The 23,478-nt window shown below is 38.8% G+C and overlaps 1 protein-coding gene across 7 annotated transcripts in view; it reads left to right on the forward strand.

Moving 5' to 3' along the window:
• The window catches only part of LOC113419511 (sodium channel protein type 5 subunit alpha-like), a 377,390-nt gene that overhangs the window by 332,533 nt on the left and 21,379 nt on the right, over nt 1-23,478 (forward strand). For 5 of the 7 annotated variants that reach the window (XM_087947846.1, XM_087947840.1, XM_087947842.1 and 2 more), the window contains 2 exons: nt 91-213; nt 19,713-19,994. In XM_087947846.1, coding sequence (XP_087803972.1) covers nt 91-213; nt 19,713-19,994 — 405 coding nt within the window. The remainder of the gene's footprint in view (nt 1-90; nt 214-19,712; nt 19,995-23,478) is intronic. The other 2 variants (XM_087947841.1, XM_087947843.1) reach the window with 1 other exon arrangement.

The following is a 23,478-nucleotide window of genomic DNA, read 5'->3' on the forward strand; positions in this document are numbered from 1 at the left end:
ATCTTTACAGGTGCAAATCCAGAGAAGAGAAGCCGAATGGTAGGACTTTTGCTAATAGTTTGGACTTCTTCGTTTTGTGTCTCCCTTCAGGTCTCACTAATAAGCCTCATAGCTAGTTCTCTTGGATACTCCGAAATGGGTCCCATTAAATCCCTTAGGACCCTCAGAGCTCTGAGGCCTTTAAGAGCACTCTCACGATTTGAAGGGATGAGGGTAAGACTTCAATTTCAAAACAACTACTACAAGACCCATCAGCAGAGCCTCTCTGTCCATGAGCATCCTGCAGCATGCTGTGAGGCCCTTCCTCCATCCCATCATCTGTGTGTTTGTGGTCTTTCTGTTCTCATTTTTCATGCCAGGCTTTATGTGAAATTATTGGTGCTGATCCTGTTCCCTGCAGTGGAGTTCTCTTTTTCTTCTTCCTCCTCCTCCTCCTCTTCCTGCTGCTGCTGCCTCTAAAATATTAGGCTGCTTGCTTGTTGAATTATCTTTGGCTTGGACTGATCCCGTCCTTGGTGGATTTCATTCTGAGCTAATCCTGGTTCATGCCTTGTTTACAGAGAACTTGTCATCTGGTTGGCGATCAAACTTCAATTAGGGCAACTTCCAGTCAGCTCTCCTGTCTCTTAATTTTCCTTTTTAAAAATTCATATTGCCCTTTGAAACATTTTCCCCCAAGTTGGCTTGTAAGCCCATAAGCATCACAGTATAAAGCCTGAAACTAAAAACTATGATTAAAAATACGAGATAAACAACTCAGACAGGAAAAATACTGAGGCAAGCTCAGGTAAAAGGCTTCGTTTACATCACAAAATGTGACAACTGATAGTCCTTGACTTATGACCACAACTGAGTCCAAAATTTCTGTTGCTACACAAGGAGGTGGTTAAGTGAGTTTTGCCCCATATTACAGTATTTTTTGCCATCGTTGTCAAGCAAATCTTTGCAGTTGTTAAGTGAATCATGTCATCAAGTGAATCTGACTTTCTCCTCTTGACATTGCGTGTCAAAAGCGATCTGGGAATGTTATACTTCAGGACAGTTCAGCTGTCATAAATACAGTACATGCCAGTTGCCTAATGCCCAAATTCTGATCGTGTGACCATGGGGATGCTACGACGGACATAAATATGAAAAACGGTCATGTCACTTTTTTCAGTGCCTTTGTATCTTCAAATGGCCACTAAATGAATGGTTCTAAGTCAAGGACTATCTGTACATCCTAAAATGTGACTATATAAACAGATTGGAAAGCTGAAAAATAAATAATTTTTTGTCTGGCTCCAGGAATATAATAGAATAGACACTTGGTAGATGCTTTTGGGGAGAAAGACTTCCAAGAACCATACGTATCTGATATTAGCACAATTGAGAAAGTCCAGAAATATTTCACAAGAAGAGTTCTCCACTCCTCTACTCGCTGTAGAATACCTTATGCCACCAGACTTGAAATTCTAGAACTAGAAAACCTTGAATTACGCCTGCCTTCGGTCTGACTTAAGCATGGTATACAAAATCATACATTGCAATGTCCTACCTGTCAATGAATACTTCAGCTTCAACCATAACAACACAAGAGCACACAATAGATACAAACTCAAAGTAAACCGCACCAAACTTGATTGCAGGAAATACGACTTCAGCAATAGAGTGGTCAATGTCTGGAATACTCTACCCGACTCTGTAGTTTCTTCCCCAAACCCCAAAAACTTTAATCTTAGACTGTCTACTATTGACCTCACCCCTTTCCTAAGAGGTCTGTAGGGGGCGTGCATAAGCGCACCAACGTGCCTACCGTCCCTGTCCTATTGTTTCTCTTATTCTTTTATTTTTCTTATATGTAACCATTTCATGTATTCACAACTATGTATACATTTATACTTATTATCTTGTAAACAATTGGCAAATCAAATAAATAAATAAATAAATAAATAAAACCAGGGAGTCACCTGTGATGACCCAGGACATGGCACAAAGGCAACACAATCAAATAAGCCAGAAGAGTCCCTTTAATACCTCCAACTTTGCTCCCAATGTTTAGATTACATTCAGCTGGAGAAAAAAACTCTCCCAAGAACAGTCTTTAAGTGGAGGAAATTCAGTCCGAAAACAAAGTACATACAAACTGTAAATAAAAATCCACACAAACCACGCTGCAATAATTAATTTGACAGGACAGGAGAAGGAATTGCAGACTTGAAAGCCCAGCAAAACACACACAGTTGAGAAGACGCCAGGAATCCAGATAAGCCTTGATGATACCAGATAATTCACGATTTTCTTCCAACAATTTTGCTATGCACAGCTTCCCTTTATAAACACTGTGTTCCCAGCTGCAGCTAATGAAGGGAATCAGGGCCCTTTCCTCCACCGTAAGCCACTCAACTCATGTTGCTCCCTTCTCCATTCCTCCCTGCATTCCCTAGGGTGAAGAGGGGGTGGGCCTGGGTCTTCCTCCGAATTCCCTCTCCCTTGCTCTACCTCTCCCCTGCTCTGCCCAGCCAGCCTTTGCTCTTCCCCAGTTTCTTTCACAGCCAACGGAGCCACACTTCCACTCCCTGTCAGCTGCTCGGCCTTCCCGTCTAAATCAGATTCTGACAGGGGCATGACACCACCACTGAAAAGATCCTGTTCCTTGGCCACTATCTGATGTGTGACCTTCACCCTTCAAGGCTCAAATTTCTTAGAGTTAAAGTAGGAACATGATCAGAAAGTCATTCCAATAATATTGTACTCCTGATATGGATAGAGAGGACCAGAATATTTTTGAGTATTTCTTCATCCAGAGAAAAAGCAGATTAATATTTTACTCTCTGAACACAAGTACTAAATAGCAAGACTGATTCATGATCAGTCTTTCTGTATCTGTTGCTCATGGTTAAATTTTCTCGCCGCAGGAAGCCAACCGTCTTCAGTGAAAACCCATAAAACAAATTGCCACTACTACTCCATTGATTTAAAAGACACCCAGCCCCTGAAATATATATAAATGCACAAAATAGTCCTGGAACAAAAATATTGTGTATATATTTTGCATTTTGGTCTCCAAATACTTTGGAGCCCAGGTCAAGTATATAAAGCAATTATAATCTATGTATGACTATTGGCAGGCTAGAGCTTTGGCATCAGCAATAATTGATAATACCGACAAGATTAAATATTTAAATATCTATTTTAAATGTGCTTTTATTTCCAAAAGGCAATTTTTATTTGAGGAAGAGTAAAAAAAACAGTTGTCTCTCGTTTGAGACAACTAGGGCCTGGATGACTGAGAATCTCCATAGATATCTGCAAGGTTATTAACAGGATGGCCCACATAGCCCTTTCTGATTATTTATAATTCTATAGATAATTATAGAACAATTCTATTATTCTATAGTTCTTTTTGATTTATGACTTTTTGAGAAATTGACCACGAGGTTTTATAAACTTTCCTTCACAAATTCACCTGCGACCGACAAAATTACATTAAAATGTTGCAGTGTTTCTTTTAATCTGTTTTACAAATTCCTCCAGCATTTATTATGTTACCATCTTAAAACCTCTTAACCCTCATAGCCTCAGCTCCCATCATTCAGAACAGGGAAAACAATGGGACCTGAAATCTAACGCATCCGAAAAGATTCAGGTAGAGCAGGTCTGGGGAACAATGGCCGTTTTACGCCAGTCATTCCTAGTAATTTGGCGAGTTGAAGTCCACAAGTCATAAGGGCATTGGTGGGATTCAGCCAGTTCACACCAATTCCGGAGAACCAGTTGTTAACCTTCTGAGAAGTTTGGTGAACTGGTTGTTGGAAGAAATCATTAGGGCAGAGGACCAGTTGTTAAAGTATTTGAATCCCACTACTGCATAAGGGGGCTATAGTGCCCCAACTCTGTGGAAGGCTGACATTATAAGAGCTAATCATGATGAATTTAAACTCTGACACTGATTATTTCCCACCTTTATGACCAGCTGTAAAAGACAGAGGGCTGACAATCTTTTCCTTTGGATGAATCCTGGTTAAGTGGGGCCTGGATTAGTCATGCTTTTTTCGGCTTTCCATCTTTTTCTCTGCTGCCAACATTTGTATTTCCTGTTTCATTGCATATGTAACCATATCATTGCATAGGTCATGTATGCATGCATGCACTTGGACAATTTTTCATTTACATTCTTTGGTTGTGACATTTGTTACAGAGATTTGGTATGCACTGCACAAGGGGTCGACAAACCTGTTTTTAAATTGGAGGGTGGAGGGTAGCATCCATGAGGTTCTGCTCTTTCCATTTTCTAGTTTCTGTTTGCAGTATTTCAAGCTACGGCTGTTTTGAAGGATTCTGAGCTTGGTGCACGTATATAGAGGAGATGCAAACATAAAAAAAAAGAAAAATGCAATGTTTGCGTTTGCAGAATGAAACACAGTTTGCTAAGTATGTGATCAAGATGAGGGGAAATACTAAAAAGAAAAGACGCGTTTGCAATAAATAAATGTTGCTATGTCTTTTGCTTGCTTACTCTTTTTGTTTAACCATGCTCACAAATGTGCCAAATTATTTTCTGATAACTGAGGATTTGTAAAACTTTGCAAGACTCTGAAAGAGGGTTTCTGTTTGCAGCCCAAGTCTGTTACAAGGTACTTTTGCAATTGGAGAGGTGTTCATTTGTATGCTTGGTTACTATCTCACTTTATTTGTGAACATGGCATTTGTGTGTGTGTGTGCGTGCGTGCATAGGTGTGCATATAGGTCTGTGTTGGATAATCCTTTCTTGTTTATTTTTGCATGATGGTGCCATAATGGTACATTTAATCTTCTCCCTAATTGAAGAATAAGTAATGCAGTCTGCTTGCATAAAACCAAAGGAGCAAAATATATTATTTGTAGTTAAAAGCATGGTTGAATTTCTTAATTGATATACTGTATTTGGTTTTATTGCTCTTTCTTTTAAATGCACACTTCTCTTTTCTTAAAAAATTAGCCAAGGTAGCAAATCAAACAGCTGAAAGGAAATGAACTATTTGTAGCTAGGTATTAATTATTTCAGTGGCTTAAACACAATTTTCAACCGAGTTAAATAATTTTATAAAATGAAAATTCCATTTATAACTCTTTTATAAGAAATCAATTCGCACAAAACTCCTGCTTGAGTTTCTAGGAAAAGTTGATGGAAGGGATGATCAAACTCAGTCAAGTAGTTGTTTACTTACTGTCACATCTACCATCTCTTTGCTAGGCAGAAGGAAGAAAAAAGCATCTGTGCCAGGTAATATCAATAGCCCTCGACTTATGACTACAATTGAGCCCAGAATTTCTGTTGCTCAATGAGGGTTGCCTCATTTTGCAACATTTCTTGCCACAATTGTTAAGTGAATCACCGCAGTTGTTAAGTTGGTAACACGTTTATTAAGTGAATATGGCATCCCCATTGACTTTGGCTTGTCAAAGGTCACAAAATATGACCCCAGGACACTGCAACCGTCATAAATATGAGTCGGTTGCAAAACATGCAAATTTTGATCACATAACCATGGGGATGCTGCAGTGGTTGTAAGTGTGAAAAACGATCATAAGTCACTTTTTTCAGGGCTGTTGTAAATTCAAAGGGTCACTAAATGAGCTGTTGTAAGTCAAGGACTACCTATAGTCTCCTATTTGTTCAACTCTCAAAGGACAGGTCACCTTTTAAAAGACTGTCTAGTCCCTGTTCAAGGATTAAAGGAGAAAAAGAAAAGAAAGCAGGTCAAATATTTTGTGATCCATGTACAGCTAATGTACAACTAATATAGGAGACATTTTTTTTATTCTGCATTCCTCAGTTCCACTTATATAAGTAAGTGTTGCACTGACCATTGACTTCTTTTTTTCTTCTATCTTTCCTTCCTGAACCTTTCTGCTTTCCCTGCCCCTCTTTCCTTCCTCAACTCATTTGATCAGCTGAGTTCAGGAAAATTCAGAATCTTCCTGCTTGGGACATGAGATCAGTCCAGTCACTCAAAAAAAGGGATAAGCGAGGTATTAATACAGGGCATCATTAAACCGCCTTACAGGGTTAAGAGCAAATCAGTGGAGAGCTGTTCAAGAAAACCATCCTCTTCCCAAATGTCTTAAGTACAGTTCATTAGACTAGGCAGGCTAATAGAGCAAAGATCAATACAGAGATGAAAGCATCTATCAATGCCCAATTTGCCAAGTGCATTTCAGACACTTTGGGTTTCCTGCAGCTGCTCACAATTTTGTGGAAGACTCTGAACTACAGTGGAGCCTCCTACAGAAATGAGTCAATATCCTATAAGATTCATTCAAATTTGATATTTTCAGCCCATTTAGGCCAGTTGCAAATAGAATAGTTCTAAAAGACAAGTGTTATTTTTCCAAACGTAATTGAACTAATTACTAATCCTACAGGTAGTCTTCAACTTACGAATACAATTGAAACCAAAATTTCTATTGCTAAGCGAGCCAGTTAAATGAGTTTCACCCCGTTTTATGACCTTTTGCCTCAGTTGTTAAGTGAATCGCTCAGTTGTTAAGTTAGTAATATGATTGTTAAGTGAATTTGGCTTCCCCAGTGACTTTGAGGGGCCAGAAAGTCACAAAAAAGGATGATCACATGACCCCTCCCAGGGACACTATGACCATCATAAATATGAACCAGTTGCCAACATTTAAATTTTGAATCACGTTCCTAAGTCACCTTTTTCACTGTAACTTCGAATGGTCACTAAACCAATGGTTGCAACCCGTATTCCCTAAGTTGCTAAGGTTTCATTTGTAGTTCTGTCTTACCCAGTGGGGCAACAAGAAATACTGTGAATTCTGGAAACTAGTTTCAGTGCGCCTAGAAAGTGCCAATTGGAGAAGGTTAGATTGTGTTCCTGACATGTTCAGAACGAAGTAATGCTTTTAGCAAAGCCTCTCCTTCAAGAGATCATCTGAATAGGAAAGGTTGCGAGAATACAATCCATCTTTCAAAAATGCCAGAAATCTAATTAAAGTGTACAGCTTTTAATGAAGGTGAAAAACTTGTAAGCTTAAATATTAATATTCACACGGGAATGTTAGGAATACGTCTGAGCCTTCACGGGAGCTGAAATATCCCCCAACCACCAGCACTGTTCAGAAGTCAGGCACTGAAGGACTACTGTATTGAGTGTGAGAATGTTATAATGGGATTTTTTTTAATATAAAAGACTCAACATCCCTTAGATCTGGGGTGTGCAGAAAGAAGGCACGACCACGTCAATCAAACCAGATTTTCTAGTAATGTGAATTTCAATACAGATTGTCCTCGACGTATTTAGTAACTGTTCAAAGTTACAACACCACTGAAAAGGTGACTTATGATGATTTTTCACCTTTACAACCACTGCAGCATTCCCTCAGCCACATGATAAAAATTTAGACCCTTGGGAACCAATTCATATTTATGATGGTTGCAGTGTCCCAGGGGTCATTTGTATGCCCTTTTGCAACCTTTTGACAAGCAAAGTCAATGGGGAAGCCAGACTCACTTTACAACTGTGTTATTAATCTAACACCTGCAGTGATTCACTTAACAACTGTGGCAAGAATGGTCATAAAATGGGGCAAAATTCACTTAGCCATTGCTTGGCTTAGCAACAAAAGTTGAGCTCAATTGTGGTCATACGTCGAGGCCTATCTGTAGCTCGTAGTCATTCTTGAGTTGGTCATGAGGGGAAGAAATTCAGCATCCATAGTAGAGCATGATTTTGGTTTGGGACAACCACATTGGCACCGAAGAGTCCTTAAACAGTTAAAGTAGAGTCTTTAATTTGAAGGAGATGAGGGGAAAAACAAACAATATTAGATTAATTCTTTCAGTTTAAAGTCAGTCTGAAGACATAGTTCTTAACCTTTTATTCATGAAAACTGTGGCTTACGTCAGGTTAAACTTAGAATGTGGGAACAAAAAGTTCTTAAATTGGTGGCTGACCTGTATCAGGATAATGGCCCTTCCAAACTCTTAATGATCTCTGATCCAATGATGATAGTATTCTTCTCTTAATGATCTCTGATCCAATGATGATAGTATTCTTCTGCCTAGGAGTCCCAACTCCTAGGCAGAAGAATACTATCATCATTGGATCAGAGATCATTCCCATCTCCTTGTAGTGATTCTACTCCTTCCATACTACGCTGAGTCAATGGATGGTAATAGAAGAAGGTGTGCTTCAGTGTTCATCTCTGTCTCCCCCACCATTTCATGTGTCAGGATTCCAGCAGTTACCCCCATTTAAATCATGAGTCTCAAGCCAAACTTCCAAAAAAGGATTTGTTGGGAGTTAAACTGTCCAGCACTGCCTAGGTGTAGCCAACTCTGAGACACATCATTTATTTCACCCTTGACCCTGGTTTCCCCCCATCCCCTGGGTGTATAGTAATTCATATCCTCCTATGGGACACATCCATAGCCCAGAGTCATCAATCATGCTCTCCAGTTAGAATTTTGCACGGCCGAAACCTCAGTCACCTAGTTACTAACTTTGAAAACATTTATGGAATGCAGTTTCGGTTTTGCAAACTGCTGCACTGCTCCCCCCTCCTCCCTTTCTGTTGGCAACTCTAAAAAGACCATAGAAATATTTTATTAGTTGACATCATGTCTATGGGGAGCCACTGGAAGAGTTCATTGTGGTATCATCGGTATACTGATAATATACATGCATTGCAACCCCAGGTCATAATGGAAACGTACAGGTAGCCCTCGACCTACAACACACTGTTCGAAGTTAACAATGGAAAAAGTGACTTTTGAGCAGTTTTCATACTTATTACTGTTGCAGCATCTCCATGATCATGTGATCAAAATTCAGAAGGTCAGCATATTTATGACGATTACATTGAGATGCCCTTCTACGACCCCGCTGAAAGCAAAATCAATAGAGAAGCCAGATTCACTTAACTATTGTATTGCTAAGGTAACAATTGTGGCAAGAAAACTGATAAAATAGTGCTAAACAGATGTCTCATTAAGCAACCCAAATTTTGGGCTTCATGGTGGTCATAAGGCGAGGCCTCTTTGAGTAAACCTCCTAGTAAAGTAGATGGGATTAAAAATGCTGCAAAATAAGTCAATAAACTCTTTCCAAGCCAAAAGTATCCATAGAAGTGAGGACAAGGGTAGCCAGGTAATACGCCTCGTGATGCAAAAGAGTTGCGTTAGATATTCCAACATTCCACTGGGCTATTATGCAATTTTGTTGTGAGGCTCATGTCACTTAAAGACACTGTAGCTTGCTAGAGTTGTGTATACCACAAATACGTTTACCAATGAAGAAAAATATTTGTAGCTCAGGGTTGAAACAAGAGGCGTCAGATAACAACAACAACAACAACAACAATAATAATAATAATAATAATAATAATAATAATAATAATAATAATAATAATAATAATAACAACAACAACAACAGATAATCAGAGTTGTAAGGGATCTTGTAGGTCATCTAGTCCAACCCCCCTACACCATTTCTGACAGATGGGAGTCCAATCTCTTCTTGAAAGCCTCCAGGGATGAAGCTCCTACCACTTCCAAAGGTAACTTCTGTTCCATTGGTTGGTTCTTCTCACGGTCAGGAAATTTCTCCTTATTTCTAGGTTGAATCTCTCCTTGGTCAGTTTCCATCCATTATTCCTTGTCTGGCCTTTGGGTGCCTTGGAGATTAGCTTGACCCCTTCCTCCTCTCTGGCAGCCCCTCAAATATTGGAAGACTGCTATCCTGTCTCCTCTGGTCCTTTTCTTCACTAGACTAGCCAAGCCCAGTTCCTGTAACCGTTCTTCATATGTTTTAGCCTCCAGTCCCCTAATCATCCTGGTTGCTCTTCTCTGTACTTTTTCTAGGGTCCTTGGTGCTCTCTGAGCTTGGTTGTTTTCTTGCAGATGTTTCATTATCCAAATTAGGTAACAACACTGATGATGTTACCCACTTGGGTAATGAAACGTCTGCAGGAAAACAGAGAAGCCCAAAGGGCACCAAGGATCCCTCATACATATGTTTCCCAGCTGAGTGCATTTTTCTTATATGTAACCATTTCATGTATTCACAACTATGTATACATTTATACTTATTATCTTGTAAACAATTGGCAAATCAAATAAATAAATAAATAAATAAAATAAATAAATAAAATGGAATAGAAATGCTGCCTTTGACTTTTCAGTTAGAATGAGGAATAGTTAGACATACCTGTCCTGAATATTCTTAGTAAATTTAGCCACATTCGACCATGACTCAGGTACACTAAAGCTTAGTGTTATTACCAGGCTATGTTACATATTACAATGTGCCAGGGGCAGGGTAGAGTGGGGGATCAAGTCCCAGGAGAGAGAGATTAAGTAGCTATAATGCCGAGGTACAAATACATCAAGCAGGAAGGATGATAATAGCCAATGGCTCACCCTCAGGGAACATATTATGAAACCAAAAACCTAGTTTTGAAATTAATGAACTCGGCACAACTTCTTTGAAATTAATGGTGCCTGTGATAGTGGATTGATTGAAGCATCAGAACTGAATGGGACAGCAGCTTAAGGCAAAGACGGAATGGGTTGTGGCGTAAAAAGAGGTTCTTCTCCCCAACATGTCTATCTGGGCTGCCCTTGAACTGAAAAGATATATCTCTCTTCTCCCCTTCTGGTTTTAATTTCCTTGGCATCCTGAGTGGTCAAAGAAGGCAAAATAAAACAAAAATATGTGACCCAGAATCTATAAAATATTTAAGAAAGCTGCTGCTCCAGTTCTGGAGTTGGTGGGAAGAGGAATGATCAGGCTGTTGCTTTTAATGGCCTTGATCAGTGAATAGATAGTTTAAGGTTTTAGAAGTCACCAAACGTTGCTTTGTTACAATTCCTGGCAGTCCCTGGAGGACCACACAGGTTTTCATCCCTTCTGTGAGACATCCTAGGTGCCCGCTGGGCCTTAATTGGCTCTCAGGCACAGATACTAAGAACCAGTGAAAGGCAAATGAATTCCCAGACATATAAAGGAGACCATGCAAAAGGTGCTGGCCTTTGGGCTACCACTCCGACAATGGACAACCCTGAATAGGATTCGCACAGCACAAGGAATCTGTTGGGACTCACTATGTAAATGGGGCATGGTATCCTCCCCTCGGTGTGACTTTGGGTCACCAGCTGAAAGGGCACATTCTGTAGTCCAGTATCTGATTTTTTTTCTATATAAAAGATGCTGCCCTTCAATAGTTAATAGAATAATAGAGTTGGAAGGTACCTCAAAGGTCTTCTAGTCCAAAACCCTGCCCAAGCATTTATTAGGTTTATATTTATTTATTTAGGTTAGATGTTGGTATATGAATGTAGATACCTTTCAACCTTCATATTTTATTGTTTTAGTTTAGGTGAAATGTTAATATATATTTCAAGTCCATACACTAAATAAGTAAATAAATAAGAACCATCTTAAGAAGACGCTGAACTATATATGAAAACAGGACTCTAGCATTTCCTAACCTCCTTGTATACAGGCAGTCCTTGACTTACAACCACAACTGAGCCAAAAATTCCTGTTGCTAAGCGAGATGGTTGTTAAGTGAGTTTTGCCCCATTTTATGACTTTTCTTGCCACAGTTGTTAAGTGAATCGTTGCAGTTTTTAAGTTAGTGACATGATTGTTAAAAGAATCTGGCTTCCCCATTGACCTTGATTGTCAGAAGGTCGCAAAAAGGGAAATTACATGACCCTGCGACACTACAAACGTCATAAATATGAATAGGTTGCCAAATGTCTGGATTTTGATCACTTTGCCATGGGGATGCTAGCAGTGGTTTTAAATGTGAAAACAGTCATAAGTCACTTTTTTCCAATGCCATTGTAATTAAATGAACTGTTCACTAACTGAATGAACAACACTGAACTGTTGGAAGTTGAGGACTACTTGTATCTGACAGAAAGCCTAACCAGAGAATTTATCCTGGATAGATATTGGCTGAATTTTGCTTTAGTAAATATTTGGTGTGAGGAACTCTGAACTAAGACCATAGAAAAAGAGCACTGCAAAGCAGTAACAGGAATGTAGAGTTTAGTCTGGGTTGATCTAGATCCCAGTTAATTTAGATGATTTCTCCAGAAGTCCTGGAAATTTCCTTCCTCCCACTCTCTCAATTCTTCAAAAAAGATTTTTTAAAAATAAAATAATAATTCTTGAGAAAGCAGTATCTCATAGTAGCTTGTTATTCAAAAAAGGAAAACTACTCAAGAAGCAGATAGTTATTTTGGATCTTGTTACATTACAGGACAATTAAAAGTAATCTGTTTCCAGACCAAGCTACAGATGGACACTCAAAATAAATACCCATGTGAAAATCTTCCCTGGCACTGAAGAAATTAGCTTTGCTAGATTTGTAGTTCATCCATCACATTCTATCGCAATAATAGTCTCTTCCAAACATCCAGCTATTGACGGTTCTTAGATTCATTGTCCTAAAAGGGAATTTGGCCAAGATGTAAAAACATCAGCAGCAGAGCTTTATGCTATTAATAATTCACCTGGAGAAGTGTCAAATGTTTTGCTCCGAGTTTTTATGCTTTGTTATGTGACCTCCCAGGAAAGTGATCGGGGAAATTCTGGATATGAGGATGACATGGACTGCATGCCCCTATTTGTTGTTGTACTTTTATTTGCATGGTTGTGTATGTTTGTATCTTGTGCATTTGTCCTTAACTCTGCATGGTGCTCCCATTTGCAAATCGCCTCTTTTATTTTTGAAATGTCTTGTAGTGTATTTACAAAAATGATGGGGTAGCAATGATGGTCACTGGACAAATTTACTCTGTCAAGGACCAAAATACGTTTGTCTCTGCCATCATCCTTACCATGATTACCACTGCCTCCCAGTCATTTTCCTAATATGGGATCATCTCTTATCAGAATTTGGCTAATACAATTTCTTTATTCTGTTTTTAACTCTGCCCAGTAACAAAAGCTATTTGGGCTGGTGAAAAATAGAAATAATGAAATGACAATAAATCAAACAACAACCACCACCATGGGGGGAATACAGGTAGTCCTTGACTGATAGCCACAATGAAACCCAAAATTTATGTTGCTAAGTGAGGCATTTATTAAGTGATTTTTGCCCCCATTTACAACCTTTCTTGCCACACTTGTTAAGTGAGTCAGTGCAGTTGTTAAGTTAGTATCATGGTTGTCAGATGAACCTGGCTTCCCAGTTGCCTTTGCTTGTCAGAATGTCATAAACATTGATCACATCACCCTGGGACCCTGCAACCGTCATAAATATGAGTCAGTTGCCAAGCATCTGAATTTTGATCACATGACCATGGGGATTCTGCAATGGTCATAAGTGTGGAAAACGGTCATAAATCTCTTTTTTCAGTGCTGTTGTAACTTTTGAAAGACCCCTAAATGAACTAAGGACTACTTGTTACCACAGGGGTGGGCAAACTTTTTGGCTCGGGGGCCTCATTGACTTTTAAAATTTGACAGATGGGCCGCTACCTGGTGTCGAAATGCCTGTCTTTACAAGTCAAAATCAAATGAATGCAATCATTCAATCATTCACATCAAACCTTAATTCTGTACCAATCTTCGGCGGGCCGGATTAAAAAGACCAACGGGCCGGATGTGGCCCTCGGGCCGTAGTTTGCCCACCCCTGTGTTACCATGTAATTACAAAACAGGAAGTGCAGGCAAAAAAGAATGGAACAATTGAAATGTAAAAATGCCTGGGGGTTAAAAGAAAGGAACATACAGAAATAATAACTATGTGGGTATCAAGCAATTGTGCCTTCATTTGGTCATTAAAAATGGCACCCACAAGATCAGTGAGGCCAGATCTATCCATGAAAGTTTTCCTGGGCTATTAGGCACCTAAACTAAATCGTCTCATGTCTGCTTGCTTTGAGAAGAAAAGGGGAGGTATATATACACACACCGTCATAACTCCTCCTCAAAAACCCACCAAATCTTTCTCTGCTGGTAAAATATTCCTTAGTGCACAGCCCATTCTTGTAACCAGTCTCTCCATGCTACCATTAATATAAATATTTTCTTGTGATGAGACAAGATTGCTGATTGCTGATGAAGATGCAGCCTTTGTCACGAATAATGCAAGCGACTTTGACAAGGTAGTCTTACAGAATGACAATTTATTTATTCAAAGTTATCTTTTTATTATTTAATCCAGGGGTCAACAAACTTGGCAACTTTAAGCATGAATGGCTGAGGAATTCTGAGAGTTGAAATCCACAAGCCAAATTTGGAGACCCCTGATTTAATCCTTGGTATGTTTCCCATGGCTAGAGATAACGTTGCAAAATTTTGGTAAGAACATCCACACCATGGTGGGCATCTTCTGCAGAATTCTATACAAATAATCTGGATTTAGCCATAGGAAAGGTAAGGTCAGTACAATGCAACGATGGGCTCTCACCAATGTTTTAATGCATTAACATATACCTCAGCCCCCTCTTACCATGTTCCTGATTCACATTCTTCCTCCCTGTAGTCACTATTGGATAGGCTGTCAGTGTAAATCTTGTTTGTTAGACTTACACCCAACCTTTCCTCAAGAGCTCAAGGTGTTTTCCATAAGATGTTACACCAGTGACTGCAATCTTGTGAGATAGCTAGCTTGAGATACCGTGACTGACTCAAAGTCACCTAGCAAAAATCTGGGGCTTGGGGCGGTCTTGGACTGGGGTCTCCCTGCTCCTTGTCCAACAGTTTCTCCACTAAGCACATCGCCTCTTTGGGAACATTATGGAGTAGTGTCTCCATGGGGAATACAGGTAGTCCTTGACTTACGACCACAACAAAGAGCCCAAATTTCTTTTGCTAAGTGAGACAGCTGTTAAATGAGTATTGTCCCATTTTACAACCTTTCTTGACAGAGTTGTTAAGCGAATCACTGCAGTCATTAAGTTACTAATGGTTGTTAAGTGAATCTGACTTCCCCATTGGCTTTCCTGGTCAGAAAGTCGCGAATGGTGGTCACATGTAAAGTGACTTACGAACATTTTTCACACTTATGATGATTGCAGCATCCCCGTAGTCACATTTTTTTATAATGGTTGTAGTGTCCATTATAACCATTATAAATATGTGACTACAGGGATGCCGCAATACTCCTAAGCGTGAAAAATGGTCATAAGTCACTTTTTTCAATGTTGTTGTAATGTTGAACAATCACTAAATGAATGGTTGTAAGTCAAGGACTACCTGTAGTTATTGACTACACAGTTCCTGTTTCTGAGGAAAAACTTTGTCCCACACAATTCCTCCTCCTGGTTTCCACAGACCATTATTAAACAGACAGCCTGTGAGATAGAATGAGTAACTTAACAAGCTTTAAAATGAAGGAAGTTGATGTTTCTGAATCAGCTTCTCCTCACTTACTTGGCTATCAGGTGGGTGTCATCCCACCCAGGTAAACCAGACAGAAAACATCTAGGTGAGCTAAATCTCCTTTATTGTAAGAAAGCTACATAAACAGAATCTTGTAAGTGTGAAGGAACAAACTTCAATTGCTTGTTCCATTAGGATAAGTCTTTTTTCTTAGTTTCTCTCTCTGGCTGTTAGGGGACTGGGGGCTCCTGCCCCCTTCTCTAATCGTTTCCTAGGCATACAGGTAGTCATGTGACTTTCTGACAAGGAAAGTAAATGGAGAAGCCAGATTCACTTAACAACCGTGTCACTAACTTAACAACTTCGTTGATTCACTTAACAAAAATGGCAGGAAGGTTCGTAAAATGGGGCAAAACTCAATAAACAAATGTCTCGCTTAGCAACATAAATTTGGGGCTCAGTTTTAGTTGTAAGCTGATGATTAGCTATACCTTCTCTTCTCTTTCTTCTCTTTCCCACATTATGTATCTGATATTAACACAGTTGAGAAAGTCCAGAAATATTTCACAAGAAGAGTTCTCCACTCCTCTACTCGTTGTAGAATACCTTATGCCACCAGACTCGAAATTCTAGACCTAGAAAACCTTGAATTACGCCGTCTTCGGTCTGATCTATGTATGGTATATAAAATCATACATTGCAATGACTTACCTGTCAATGAATACTTCAGTTTCAACCATAACAACACAAGAGCACACAATAGATACAAACTCAAGGTTAACCACACCAAACTTGATTGCAGGAAATACGACTTCAGCAACAGAGTGGTCAATATCTGGAATACTCTACCTGACTCTGTAGTTTCTTCCCCAAATCCCAAAAACTTTAACCTTAGACTGTCTACTATTGACCTCACCCCTTTCCTGAGAGGTCTGTAGGGGACGTGCATAAGCGCACCAATGTGCCTACCGTCCCTGTCCTATTGTTTCTTTTATTTTTCTTATATGTACCCATTTCATGTATTCATGTATATACTTATACTATGTATATACTTATACCTATTATCTTGTAAGCAATTGACAAATCAAATAAATAAATAAATTAAATAAAAATAAAAAAGTCATCCATGCATTCCATTACAATGGGTGAAGGCTGATTTGAACTAATGTTGTGCAATACAAGTAGAAAAATTGACAATAAGTGAATGCTCAATATTCATTCCCTAAATCAATGTGATGTAATGGTTAAATTGCTGTTCTGGGATGGGGGAAGCCCAGATACATCTTCAATCTCAGATACTTATTTCACTCTGGTAGTTCAACCCAGTCTGTGTTTGTTTGAGGAGATAAAATTAAAGGCAAAAATGCTGCATGCACCACCTTGATTCCTCGAGGAAAAAAAGAGTGTAAATCTTTCAAACAATATGATCTATGAAGTTTTCAAAGGAACTTCATAATATCAGTATTATGTAATTAAAGTGTAATAAATTATACCTTGAAACACACAGAAGTGCACATGCTATACTGAAATAAACTAACTGTATTATTGGCTTGCCCCGAAAGCCTACAACAGACTCATTAGATAAGATGTAACATTTCCTATAATTCGATTTACACTTGAAAATACGTGTTGTTTCCTGAGATCAATACAGCTTAGCCTCCATTCCAGAAATCCAAGGAAGATGAAGTAAAAGCTGATACTAAGATCAAAGACACAAATCAACAAAGAGACATATTTGTGCTTGGTAAAAAAAAAAAAAAACAAGGAGAAATGTTACTGAGCTGGCCAGGTTGTCTTAAGCCAGTGAAAATAACAATTGTGAGAAACTTTTCCAAGTAATGCAGCTCGGATCAGCTGAACACAAGGCAATTGCAGTTCCACCCAACATTTTTTGTTTAGTCAATATTGTCTTTTGCTGAATAGTACAGTATATAGAATCTTTAATGTTCTGTGTGCATAACTCTTCCCTTCTTTATACCTGAGATTGGTGACTGAAGACTTGAGTGATGTGTCTGTAATTTATTGTATTGTCTGTTGGAGTGCATGTCAATATTACTCAAATGTTTCATGCCTGGGGTGATAATTCTTATCCTGCTAAAATATCCATCTCCATTGCTTCAATACAATATTGCAAATGTGACTTTTCTTACCACAATGGTGTTATCTTGCCTTGATTGATGTATGTTTCTTTGGTTTTAAACCTTTCCAAAGTGGATTGGCCTCATTCCAATTTACTCTTTGTTGTTTGACCAGATCTTACATAATTCTGTCCTCAGCTATGCAGTATTATCTTTGTGTGTCTCATGAAATAATGTATATTGCTCATTGATCCTGCTGGGAAGATATAAGAAAGCAGAAATTTGTAGATGTATGAAATTTATATGAAAACTTGGACAATGAAAGCAAGGAGGAATTCCTTTAAATTTCTGTTACTAGAATGTGTTCCAGTGATAAATCAATGACTGGGAAAACAGTCCTGTATTATAGTCACAAAAATGTTCAAAGTAGATGCTAGTATGCATCGTGACCATATTCAGAAAATGGGGAAATGACAATAAAGATCAGATCAAGCCACTGAGCAGAATTTTTTTTCCTTTCTCTAGTGGAGAAAGGGTCACCTTCTTCCACTGTATGAATGAGACAAGGGGTCTCCAAACTCGGCAACTTTAAGACTTGTGGACTTCAACTCCCAGAATTCCCTAGCCAGCATGACTGACTCGGGAATTCTTAAAGTTGCCAAGTCTCGAGATCTTGAGTTATATCATTCAGTACCTGAATTGGTTTTATGGGTAGTGCCCTCAATCTTCTAGGATTTCATTGATTTACAGGTGTCTAATCAGTAAAATCTGGAGCTCCAATCCAAATTGTATTTCAGTTTTAAATGTCATCAAAACTTGTCTTATGGGATTGATTTCAAACTATTGTGGTGATAGGCCCTAATAGGCAATGAGTGGAAATGATGTATGCAGGTGTTTTGAACAAATGAACAGTTCAACTATGTAGAACCGTGCACTCTTTCTGAGAATGTTTACACAGATGACCATGAATATAATTTGCAGCAATTCTCATAGCTATGTACCTAATAATCATGTCCACAGTAGCTTGAATATGCAGTTCATACATTACATTGTTCCATGTGAATGCATACTCAAACATACAGGAATTGCTCGTATCTATAGTATGTGTGCATGTTTGTACAAACTGGATGTGAGTTTCAAAAGATTATACCTTGGATATATTTGTTAATTGGAAGAAAATCTCCCTTTCTCATTCTAGACATATCTACTGGAGCCATAGGTATGCCAATGCATCTTAGAGCTTTGATAAACAATACTATATTAATTATTAATCAGAAGATAGGTTCCTATAAATATTAAACGTGTAGTAAGCCCTACACAGTGGACTCTCAGCTGGCAAAAGCATTTTATGACAATAATGATACATAAAATATTGCTCTTCTACATGCTTTTGATGGCCAAGATAAATTAGGGAGCAGGACACTACATTATAAAAGCAACTTTGGTTCCAGAAATGGAATATTGCTTTAATGGCTCCATGTCAGCGCAACTAAAGAGGCATTTCCACATTGTGCTTCAGCATCTGGGAAGCTGTGAGTCTGACACTTATTTTCATATAGCTGTCAATGGAAGGGAATTGTATCTTGGTGAGAAGAGCTGAGATATCAAAGCGGTGCTAAATAAACTACATACAGGTAGTCCTCAACTTACAACTACAGTTGAGTCCAAGATTTATTTTGCAAAATAGATAGTTGTTAAGTGGGTTTTGTCCCATTTAATGACTTTTCTTGCCACATTTGTTAAGTTAGTAACACGGTCGTTAAGCGAATCTGGCTTCCCGCATTGGCTTTGCTTGTCAGAAGGTCACAAAAGGGGATCACTTGCCCCTGGGACACACTGCAACCGTCATAAGTATGAGTCCGTTGCCTGAATTTTGATCACATGTCCATGGAGAAGCGGCAACTGGTGTATAGTGAAAAATGGTCGTCACTTTTTTTCAGTGCCATTGTAATGTTGAACGGCCACTAAATGAACTGTTGTAAGCCGAGGACTACCTGTACGGTATCAATAAATTTTTATTTAGACCAACACAAAATCTTGGATGGATAAATTAGTTAATTCCCTGAGTTGAATGAACTTGTAGAAAGTCCATTGAATAAGTCTTTTTTAGTCTTTCCTTTAAAAAAAAGACAATAAACAGAAGGAACTTTCATACTTACATTTGCTAAATAACTTTATTTTTAATGCCTTTTTTCGGGGTGTATAATTTGAATTAGGAGATGTGTAGAGCAACTTCAGGTTCTAGGTGGGATTATGCAGCAAATCCATTGCAATTAATTGAATGTTGTCTTCTCCTCCGTCAAAGGTGGTAGTGAATGCCTTGGTAGGGGCCATCCCTTCAATCATGAATGTTCTGCTTGTCTGCCTCATTTTTTGGCTCATCTTCAGCATCATGGGAGTCAACTTGTTTGCCGGCAAATTTGGGAAATGCATTAACAAAACAGAAGGCGATGAGCCTTTGAACCACACAATTGTCAACAACAAGAGTGAGTGTCAAAGTATGAATGACACTGGAGAGTTGTACTGGACCGTAGTGAAAGTCAACTTTGACAATGTCGGCGCTGGGTACCTGGCTCTGCTTCAAGTGGTGAGTTTAAATTTCATCTATCATTAGAAATGTCTCTTGACCAAGGAAATGTCCACTTGGTTCGATATGAAATGTCGGATTAATTAAATTTAGATGAAAATCTGTTTTGCGGGGAGGGGAAGCCCAATGGAAAAGGGGACTTTTATGTGGTTTTTAGATTATTCAAGTATGTGCCATAGGATAGCAAATGTCATATTGAAGGGACATTCCTAGTAAATTATTCTGCTACAATGGAAGAAATGGCTCTCCTAAGATTCTGTCTCCAATCCAGAGTTCCTTAATCTGTGTTTAATCTGACATGTGCACAAATAAGCCTTGATTCCTGTGCTCTGTGATGGATGGATCTTCTGTGTGCATGTTGCATCTTTCCTATTTGCAATTAAACTTGCTCATTTAGCATATCTTTAAAGTTTCTGCAATTATCTGTTGGGGGTCATGTTACGTTTCTAGAAAGAGGAGATTCATTGCCTGGCCATTTATGAAGCGAGATATGCTTCTCCAATATGTTTGATGGTACATTATATTTTCCAGTGATTTAAGGAATTTACATGTTTCAACACATTTCTGGTGTTTCCAGACATGTTGAAACGAGTTACACCAGTCCTGCATATGGATAACTTCAGTAGGAAGGGCTGTGATGGCACAGTGGTTAGAACGTATATTGCAAGTACAGTCCTGATGGGGCTCAAGGTTGACTCAGCTTTCTATCCTTCCGAGGTTGGTAAAATGAGGACCCAGATTGTTGGGGGCAATAGACTGACTCTGTAAACTGCTTAGAGAGAGTTATAAAAGCAATGTGAAGCATTATATAAGTCTAACTGCTATTGCTACTGCTATTGCTAGTTGTGAAAACAGATAAAGATGGCAGTAGTTCACCTTCAGAGTGTGTTTGTAATGGTGTAATCTGACTCCATTTTCTCTTGGATAAGTTTTATGTTTCTTAGAGATGAAGACAGAAAGGAACTGTCGAAAAGCAGACATTTATGTTAATCTGAATGCATGCCTAGTTGTCTCACATTTGTGGGATTTCCTGTTTATTTCAGGCTCTCTTGCCTATTTACCAGATTGCAAATGAGGTTCAGCAAGGATTGTCTCTGCAGTTCCTTTCCTGCTATGAAATAATTAAATCAGAAGGTCCATGTTTCCCTTTCTTTGTAATGAAGCAGTTGTGCTTAAACTCTTCTATGCTTAAGGCTCCCAAATAAATAAATAGTCCGGTTTCGCATTTTTTTGTTGTTGGATGTTAAACTAGCAAATATCTCTCTTTATAGGGATAGGAAAGGAGAGTGAGTCCATTTTATGCTGTTTTTGCAGAACCCAACTTTCTAGTTCATTTAATAGGGCATGGCATAGATCTATGTCATGACGCACCAAATATTTCTCGACAATGCACAATTTGAGAGCCAAATGTTTTTATCAGTTTGTTTGTTTTTTCTGCTTGCAATTAGTAATATTGAGACAGGGGCCTTAAAATAGCAAGTAGAATTCTAAAAAAAACAAAAAAAAAACTAGAAGGCAAAATGCAATGCCCTTACTTCAGTGGGCTTGTGCTGGGTCAGCAGACAATATTCCCATGAGAACTAAATCAAAATATTGGGCTGAAATCTTGATTTGCTAGAAAATATTACATGTGTCTTTTTATCCTTACTAGACAAAATATCTTGAATTGGCCTAAACTTGATCTGATGAAGAACAGAGATAATGCTGGAAAAACCAGACCTTACCATGCCTTTATATTATGCTCTTTATCAATGGTCTCCAACCCTGGCTACTTTAAGCCTGGCGGACTTCAACTCCCAGAATTCCCCAGCCAGCAAAGACCCCTGCTCTTGATCCCCAGCGAGGAAAGCAACCCCTGCTCTTGATGACATGGAATTCCAGGCTATTTTTCAACCTGGTTTATAAGCTTCAGTGGCTAAATTACATTATATTTAAGTATGTAATGAAAAACAGGCCATCACATTAAACCCCAGTATTATATATTTTTTCCAGCTTAGACTATTATGAATTACAGAATAGCAGAGTTAGAAAGGATCTTAGAGGTCTTCCAATCCAACCCCCCCACCCCATTGAACAGGAGATCTTACACCATTCCAGACAAATGGCTGTCCAATTTCTTCTTGAAAGCCTTCAGTGATGTTCTACTGATTATTTGTTTTCACTATCAGAGCATTTCTCTGTATTAGTTCCAGGTTGCTTCTCTTCTTGATAAGTTCCCACCTGTTGCTTCTTGTCCTGCCCTCAGGTGGTTTGAAGCATAGGTGGAACCCCCTCAATTTTTTTTCTTGAAATGAGAACATAGATATCAACATTTGCTGACAATGGTTTGAACGTAATGTTGAACTGAGCCATTATTGGAAAGATCTTGGGGAGATCAACAAGCCAGCCTTGGTAATGGTTCCATCATATCTCTTTAACAACAAAACGTCCTCTAAGTAGACATCCATGAAGAAAGAAGATGACTTCGCAAGGGCATTTGTACTCCGTTCAAAAATCCTACTTCCTTGAAAAACAATTGGTTTTCTTTTTATCTTCCAGCAATGCACACTTGAGTAGAATAGGTGTTGATTATGTCTTCTGTACTCTTAGAAGCCAGAGGATAGGCAACAAACAACATTTCCTGTGGACCCAAGAAGATGACTCAGATTACCTTTTGACAGATATTTAGCCTAGCATTGTCAGCTTTGATCTCTGGCTGCTTACAGACCACTTTTCCATTGCCTTGAGAAGATCCCTTTGAATCAGAGATTAAATCTGCTTGCATATAATTTGTCAATGAGCTATAGTCCCTTCCCAAAATAACACAGTAACCTTGGGTGATGGGTGCTAGAAAACAAGCACAGTTCATGAATTAGCTGTTTACTGTATCATCCAACATTTCATGGATGCAAATAAGGTATATATTTAAAATTCCAGCTCTGCGCGTCGCTGTTTGAGCATCCCGCCCTTTTGTTTTTGTTTTGTTACAATCATCGGAGCCCTTTCTGCTGTTTGCAGATGCAGATTTCAAGCTTAGAATATAGAGCACAGAATCGTAGGGCTGGAAGGGACCCCAAAGGTCTTCTAGTCCAACCCACTGCTCATTTAGGCAGGAGATCCTAAATCATCCCAGTTAAATGCCTGTCCTGTCTACTTCTGAAAACCTCTAATGATGGAGCACAAGTCCAGGAGGCAAACTATTCCATTGATTAATTGATCTCACTGTCAGAAAATTTCTCCTTACCTTTAGGATGGATCTCTCTTTAACCTTGAATCTGAATTGAAATACAATTCCAAATATTGGAGTAAGATTAACTACTCTATATTTATTTTTATATTTCTGTTTCTTAACCGCTTATCTCCCTCAACTATATACTAATCATATCTCATTGTTTGAGATAAGAAGGGTGGGAGAGGGACTCCCATATCTCTCAACCTTTTATCCTGCATTGCAGGCAGATGAGAAAAGACCATTCACACACGGCTTTTATTAGTTCCTGGTTAA

The sequence above is a fragment of the Notechis scutatus genome, chromosome Z, assembly GCF_049901735.1.
Source record: "Notechis scutatus isolate UNSWTSFEM ecotype Mainland chromosome Z, rNotScu1.2, whole genome shotgun sequence".
Classification (NCBI taxonomy): Eukaryota; Metazoa; Chordata; class Lepidosauria; order Squamata; family Elapidae; genus Notechis; species Notechis scutatus.